Here is an 8,242-nt window from a genome sequence, read left to right on the forward strand (position 1 = left end):
TTTCTCCATTGATGCGCTGTGAGATGAGCAAGTCTTCAAACACGCACAGACTGAGACAGACAATAAACATCAAAAACAAGAACCAGTGAATGTCTTCAGTTAATAAGTTTACTTTGATGAACGTGCCAGAAATATTAAGATGCTCTCCGGCTGTTGGCCAGGCCTGATGTTTTGTAGCACTTTCAAGTGAGACTTATCAACTCTCTTTGATGAGGCTGGTCACAGGGACATTTACATTTATTCATTTGGCAGATGCTTTTATCCAAAGCGACTTACAAGTAGGAGAGCATACAAACATTTTGTCAACACGCTAAACAGTACCGTTACTTTACAAACTAACATTAAAATGTCACCATTTTATTTCCATGCATCGGACCCCATTGGATTGGGATGTTATGAGTGTTGAAAGATGCACAAACAATGAAAAAAGGTCCAGTTGCATTTGGTTTATTCAGGGCTCATATAGACTGTTTCATCGGACGTGCACGCGCCTGACCCCCAGTTAACTTCCGCATTTGCATTTGGTTTGTGTTTGGCTAGTGTCTAATAATGTAACTATTTATATTTTATTTCATTTATATTCATATTAATTTGAATTATTATTTTACTGTTTAATTATTGTATTAAATAAACGATTTGTTGAATTGTGTTGTGTATCCATTTAATTAAATAAACAATTTAATTGTTGAATGGGTCCTGTAGTTTGGTCGCATTTAAAGAAACCGTATGGGACATTGACATAGCGGTTGAGCTAAATATTGGACAGGCAAGTTTAGCCAAGTAACGGTTCTTCTCGGTTTCTTTTGATTGTTCTCAGAAATAATCTACAGACACTCTAATGTTTGTGAATCTGTACCGGATGTTGAGTTGGGGGGTCACAAAAGTGCGCATGCGCAGTATTGTTTGTTTATGTTGTTAAGATAATTCATTCAATTTGTCTATAATTCACACAATAAAGGACATGAGTATAACATTATTACACGTGAAACCAGTTTATAGATATTGATATGAATGTATTTACTACTATTCACACAACATGTACTGAACGCAAACCTGAACATAAGTGCATTTCTTTTGCGTTGCAATCATTATTTGGACAGATAAGTGCTTCTATATTTTCTTGGTGCACACAAATAAAAGTACTTATAAGACAAAAACAGAATTGAATAGTGCAAAAATCTACTAAATAAAGTCAATGAACCTATTTTCTAGTCAAACTTTGCAGCAGGCTACTGTGTGCTATTGTGTTCCACTGCTTCTTAGTCATTTTAAATGCTATTAATAAACACTCCGTTTAAACTAAAACCAAATGTCAAGGGAATGCAACATTGTCTTTTATTTCCTCTTGCTCAGCCACAGAAAAGGGTTTTTAAACCCATTTCTTCCTTTGTTGTGAATTCATCCACCACGAGTCTTTTGCTAAAACTCACCACCATCTTAACCCAAACCTGGATTATAGGAAAATAAATAAGAACTCTGAATTAAAATCGTCATTCAGTTTCTGTTAGAATATCATCGGCCTCTGACCTTATGTACGTTTGTTATTATAATATGTTATTTACGTGACTGTAGAACTACTGCAATATAACTTCAAGATAGGATAAGTTAAAGTGAACCCAATGATTGTCAGACTGCTGGAGCAAAGCCAATGCGATTGTTTTTCCGATCAAATGCGGCATAATATCGAGCTATGAAGTTTGCGCCCAGTATCCAGAGTGGACCAGTAGGGGGCGGCACATCCAACGCTTTGAATGTCACTGTGCAGATGTCCTCGCCAAACTCTGACTGCTGTAGAGAAAAGATGAAAGGTAATATTTGAGGACAGAGAGGAAAGAAATTGACAGTTGCAACAATAGGCCTGCTGTGAGATCCAAAAGTCTGAGACCTGGAATTCAAGATCTAATTTGAAGTGTTTCAGGACTTTAAAAGAAAGAATTGTTGTTATTTGACTTTTTAGAATTAATAAAAATATTTAAGACGATGCATTATTTATAGTCATTCATTAAACGAGCCCATTGTGACATTCCCTCCAAAAGTTCAGATTTTCTTTGATCCATGGAAGCACACATATGTGCTCTGGATCGTTCTCAGATCATGCTGTGATAATAAGGATCATTGGGTTTTGCACAAACTCCATGCCAGCTCGAGTGAATGCTGTCAAAGCAAAAAGGGACCAATTCAATTTTTCACTTAAGCTTATATTTTGTAAAGGAAAATTATTATTGTAAAAAATAAAATTGTGGTTTCAGGCTTTTGGATCCCACTGCAGACTGGTGAATCTTGTAACACACACTACTGATGTTGGTTCTTTTACATTAAACATAAACACAAGGGCATTACCCAAAGAATATAGTCCTCTACTGTAAGAGGATATTCTTGACCACCAAGATGAAAAGCCACACTGGGTAAGGACTTGACCAGATCACAGCTCACAGTGTACTACAGAGAGAGAGAAAGAGAGAGAGGTGACACTACACTTCAAACATGATATATGAAAAACACGCAGGGTTTTTCCAGATAAAATATCTTCAATCACTCTGACAAGACACTAACATACATCCACACTCAGTCCACTTGCTCACATTATTTACGAGACACAGCCAAACATGACAGACCAAAGCAGCTGTTCTCATGGAGTTGTGTAAGAGAAAAGGAAATCGAATAATATGAAACAGGAATAATCCTTTACACATCTTGAACTCCCTATGAAATGTTGCTTTGTGTGAGTTTAATATATCAGCATGTGATTAACTACTACTATATTCTTTTGATATGTGAAAGCAATTCATCGATTATTTATATATCCTTCTTCATGTGCTGTCTTTGAAACTGGAACATATTGTTTACATTCTTTTTAATATTCTAGGAGATATTTGAATCTCTGCCACTACTGCTGAGATTTAGAGACAGCGTCATAATATTGTTATGAAAGCTGAAAATGTAGGTTGGTAAACTTGAATTCATATTTTAGGTGCAGAAAATTTAATTCCATCTTGTTGATTCTCTCAAACCACTTTACCAATGCTTATGAATAAAGATTTATGCCTTAAGCAAGGCAAAATTTACCCCTCCCTCAGCCAGTTCAACGGCACCGATGGTTTTCATCAGAATAGATACGGAGGAGGCGGGGCCTGTGATGTAGGAGGAGCCTGTATCAATAACAGCACTACAGCCGTCCATGCAAAACAGCATATCTGCTCCCACCGAAACTCTGCAAAGATTCAAATAGACTGTAATAGGTGCTTCACAAAAACACAGTGTTTGAGTGTTGAAAGAATAAAAGAAAAGAGTGCAATGATGGATTACCTTTCTGAAATCTCTGGAAATAATTTGAGTCATTGTTCAAAATAAAAAGCAGCTGGCTACTGGATAGCATGTATAGACAGATCAGAGAGATATACTGTAATGTGAAACAGATCCACGTGGCCTGAAAGAAGCCGCAGACCCCAAAATATCCAACGCTGTGAGAAATTGATGGTAATAATGTAATGATCCTACCCTTTCATGAGGATCTCCCACTTGCCCTCCTCTTTGGTACTGATATAGTGTAAAGATCCAGTGTGATAGTTTGGGTCTGTGCCACCCAACACCAGCTCTCCTCCAGGTATGTGTGTTGGGTCCCTTATACAGACAATACATATACATTAAAATGAATGATCTCAAATCAACTTCTACTGTGTCATTGCACATTATTTACACGTTTTAGAAGAATCATCCAACTGCTTAAACATACAGTAGTTGCTTTTATTATTAAATTATAGGAAAAGGTATTTAACACAATTGACATATAAGAAATCCTGATGCTTACCTACTGTAGTACACAGAAAAAACGTCCTCTTTTAAGACACGCTGAGACATGATGCGATCAAATACAGGTGTAATTCCATCAATAGCTACATGTGGATAGCCCATCCCCAACACACCGTCAAACTTGGCAAAGATGAACGGGATAGCAGGGAGAGCCGTTGCTTCGGCAAACACTTGGACCACTGGGATACCACCCACCTAAAAAAATCATAGGTCAGGAATTAAGCCATCCCAATAGCATTTTCAAGATTTTGGTATCATTCTTGGGGCGTGGTTGTGCTAAGGTAAAATTGTAAGAAAATGTATCTGGATTCTGATATCCATGGATCTTTCCAAAGAGATTTACTTGATATACAGCATGATAACAAAATCGTCATATTTTTCAATTGCATTCACATAAAACATTTATTTGACATGATGATGTTTTTGCACCAAACATGGCCATCTGCAAATATAAAGGTAGGGTTTAAATATTACATTAAATATTACATTATATTATGTAATATGCACTCTTAAAAAATGTGTCTTTCTAAAGGTTCTTCGATGCCATAGAAGAACCTTTTGGTTCCATAAAGAACCTTTAGCATCTGAAGAACCTTCCTGTTTCACAAAAGGTTCTTTGTGGCGAAAAACGGTTCTTTAGATTATATAAAAGTAAGAAAGAGATGGCTCTTTAAATAACCTTTGGCAGAATGGTTCTTTGTGGAACCAAAAACGGTTCTTCTATAGCATCGCTGTGAAGAACCTTTTGAGCACCTTTATTTTTAAGAGTGTATTGTAATATGAATTGTGACATTTGAAATGCAACCAAAACATAATGTTGTATAGTTAGTTGAATTATGATAACGAGGTTCAAATTGTGATTAAGAGACACATTTAGTACGCTTCATTTCTTATAAACGTTATTTGTTTAATAAATAATTCATTAATTTACTCACAATAACCACATCCTCGCTGAGAAACCCTCTGACATTTCCAGACGCGTACTGGATGGAGAATCCTGTGCCATTGAAAATGTGACTGAAAGACCTTGAAGCATCATACCTGTTGTGGGTGACTAAATAAAATATATCCAATGGAATAAAAAAATGAAAATGGAGCAAGTCTAGCAGATTTGTAATGCAAGATTTTTTATGATATCTGAGTTCAGCTTTAAGCAAATGACTCACAACAGGCAGTGTATAAAGGAGAACAACTTTGTGAGGGAACCCAGAGATTGGCAGAACCAGTGTCAAACACGACATTGAACATCTGCGCTGGTGAACCAATGCTAATTTCACCAAAGTATTGTGTCTGAAAACAAACAAGAGAGATAACTAAATACAAATGAAGTATTTTTTTGTTGTTTATACTACCATGCTTGTGTATGCATAATATGTAATAAAGACTAAATAGTGGTATTGCTGAATAATATTGCTGTTTTGGGGTCTTACATCTAAGTAGTTGACCAGAGGTGTAGGGGCAGTGCCATTTTTGGGTGAAGGTTCGTTCATTTTTGGCATAATCTGGGACAACACTTGAGCTGGCGTGACGCCCATTTCTTTGAGGGTTTCTCTTATGGAGGGCATTTTCTTCAGTTTTACCCTGATGGAGAGAGAAAAGTGTTTCATTTTAGATTTTGCATAATTGTCATCAGCACTGTCTGTTAGCATTTTCAGTTAATTTTAGGAAGAAATGGGCTTCTATATTCAAGTTATTAAAACATTCTCACTCACAACACCTGAGGTAGTAAAGAAGAATGCAAAGCACAACACCAGTGAATTTTACTCAAAGAAGAAAATCCTGCTAAAGATTCTGAGAAAGCTTAAGCATACAAACTAAACTAGAAATTCAACATTTCAGGCCTGAAATTAAATTTCCTGGTAGAGCAACACAAAAGTGTGTGTGGGTTCAATTTCCAGTGAACATGTGTACAATGTGATAAAACAATATGCCTTGAATACACTGTGAGTCGCTTTGGATAAAAGCATCTGCCAAATGTGTAAATGTCAATGTAAATGTAGAAGTGTGCATAATATCGAAAAAAGCCAAAATTATAACGCATACCGTTTTATATACTGGATCTAAAGGAATATTAACCCCAAAATACTGTAACAAATGTAGATTATCCAATCATATTACAGTATTCCCAAACTATTTTTATATAAAACAGCACTACAAAGTGTACCGGTACAAAGGTGGAGAATATGTTTATTAGTAAAAACAGTAATACTAACTCGCTGTAGATTAACATTATATAGATTTGTGTTCAACCGCAAAGAAAGTCCATTATCCAAAAAGGAATACAGTGTCACTTCACTTACCTCCATAAGGCCTTTATGCTGGTGGCTGACAGTAACAGTAGCAGAAGAGCCAAGCAGTGCACTTTCATTCTCCAGATAGATCAAACACTCAATAAAAAACACTAACACACCAATTAACTGTATCTTAAAGTTCTTATGCCTTCGATTTCCTCACAAACGTCTTCCCAATTTTACTCTCCTTTTCAAGAGATGTTCTTCCTATGTTTTATACTATTTCTCCTGCACTCCACTCCACCCTGAGCCCCCCATCACCCCCCCTCCCCCGAATCTTCTTAACCCCCCTTTCTGCCCGACCTTTTGGTCCACGGGAACATGTAACACAAAGTGATTTAAGACCACTACATTTATTAAAACGTCTGTGGACATCAGAGATGCGAATGTGTGTAAAAAAATGTAAAAACCAATGGCGTTTGTGGTCTAAGCTGACCCTTATTGCCATTAATCAATCACAACATCCATGTAAGGGAATGATGGGCAAATAAGAATCAGCTCATTTTTAATGATTTGACAGCCCGTGGTTCAGTTACAGTATTAACCTATGCCAGAAAGAGAAATAATCCTAATGCATTAGGATGTGCAAATTTGTGATGCTTTAAAAGAGAAGAAAAGTAAAACCCTGATTCTAATTTGCTTCACATAATGTCAAATAAACTCAGATAAAATAGTCCTTAATCTTCATTTAGCAGTAAACAATACTAAGGTATTTTACATGAGAAACATGTTTTATCATTTTTATGAGTGGTTTTACATTTACATCACTGATCAACCCTTTGCCATGGTACTGACGTTCTAGGTTTGTTTGTAAGGGCAGCTACTCTCAGAGACATGTGACCTCTAAACCTAAGGGCAAAGTGTGTCTAGTTTCCCACAGTTATGGGCATTGCCCAGTCTCATTCCCTGATACTTTCCTGCCTCCCATGGGTATGGGGAGATCCATACATCATTGCAGATGTCATCTTTGTACATATTCATCTGTTATGTAGCATAGACCATCCAAGCTAATTTTTTTAAGTGTTTAATTCCATTGATGCGAAACAGTTTGTGATTCTTAGTCAAAACTTGAAGCTTGGTCAAAACTTAAGCTAAAATTAGGGCTGTCTCAATATCAGATTTTTACTTTTTGGTGATTATCGTGGCCAAAAAAGTATGATATCAATATCTATTGAATTTAAAAAATAAATGAATAGTTATCAGTCAAATTCATCTTTCTTTTTTTTCTTTATTTAACCAATGACATACACTCAAAATAGGAGTGCTGGGGAAAGAGTTTGTAATCATTGTGACACTTAAAAGGGACAGTTCATCCAAAAATGAAAATTCTGTCTTCCTTTACTCACTCTCAAGTTGTTCCAAACTTGCATAAAGTTTGTTGTTTTGCTGAACACCAAGAAAGATGTTTGGAAGAATGTTTGTAACCAAACAGTTCTGGGGCACCATTGATTATCACTGTAGGTAAAAACTACTATGGTCAATAGTGCCCCAGAACTTTTTGGTTACAAACATTCTTCAAATATCTTCGTTTGTGTTCAACAGAAAAAGAAATGAATACAGGTTTGGAACAACTTGAGGGTGTGTAAATGAAGACAGAATTTTCATTTTTGGGTGAATTTACCCTTTTAAAGTCACCATAAAATCAAACATGAAAATTCTAAGTGTCTTACACAGTGATGCAGTGATTATTATAAATGATTTATCCGTGGACACCATTATTATTTTTTTATTAATTTGCATCTTGTAATCTTTAATCAAAAACATTAAAGGGGTCATATGGCGCGAACACGTATTTTTCTTTGGTGTGTTATAAGTTGCCCATGCATGTAACAGACATGTAAAATTGAATTGTCGGAACAAAAGATGCATTCTATCTAAAGCGAATGCTCACCCAGACCTGCCTGAAACACCTCGTGTAACCACACCCCCACAAATCCACGCCAGTTCGTAGTATGAGTTAACTAAGACCGCCCAAATGTATACGCAAGTCAGTACTGTCAGACAATTGCTTTGGAACCTGATGTTCCAAATATGGTAAGAGGCGTTACATTTCCGTCACATGCTTGCAGTATTCGACCAATCACTACGCACTAGTTAACTGGCCAATCATAGCACACCTCGCTTTACAGAGCGATGAGCTT

General features: G+C 36.4%; 1 protein-coding gene across 1 annotated transcript; it reads right to left on the reverse strand.

The window, feature by feature from the left end:
- Window positions 1-1,609: 1,609 nt before the first annotated feature.
- On the reverse strand, window positions 1,610-6,320 carry ren (renin). The gene is made up of 9 exons (XM_057357113.1): window positions 6,111-6,320; window positions 5,241-5,391; window positions 4,977-5,100; window positions 4,746-4,864; window positions 3,809-4,005; window positions 3,499-3,621; window positions 3,067-3,211; window positions 2,341-2,439; window positions 1,610-1,788 (listed from the first exon to the last, which is right to left on the reverse strand). The coding sequence occupies exons 1-9, from the start codon at window positions 6,176-6,178 to the stop codon at window positions 1,627-1,629; spliced, it is 1,188 nt and encodes a 395-aa protein (XP_057213096.1). The 5' UTR covers window positions 6,179-6,320; the 3' UTR covers window positions 1,610-1,626.
- Window positions 6,321-8,242: the final 1,922 nt, after the last annotated feature.

This window comes from Triplophysa rosa, linkage group LG17 (assembly GCF_024868665.1).
Source record: "Triplophysa rosa linkage group LG17, Trosa_1v2, whole genome shotgun sequence".
Classification (NCBI taxonomy): domain Eukaryota; kingdom Metazoa; phylum Chordata; class Actinopteri; order Cypriniformes; family Nemacheilidae; genus Triplophysa; species Triplophysa rosa.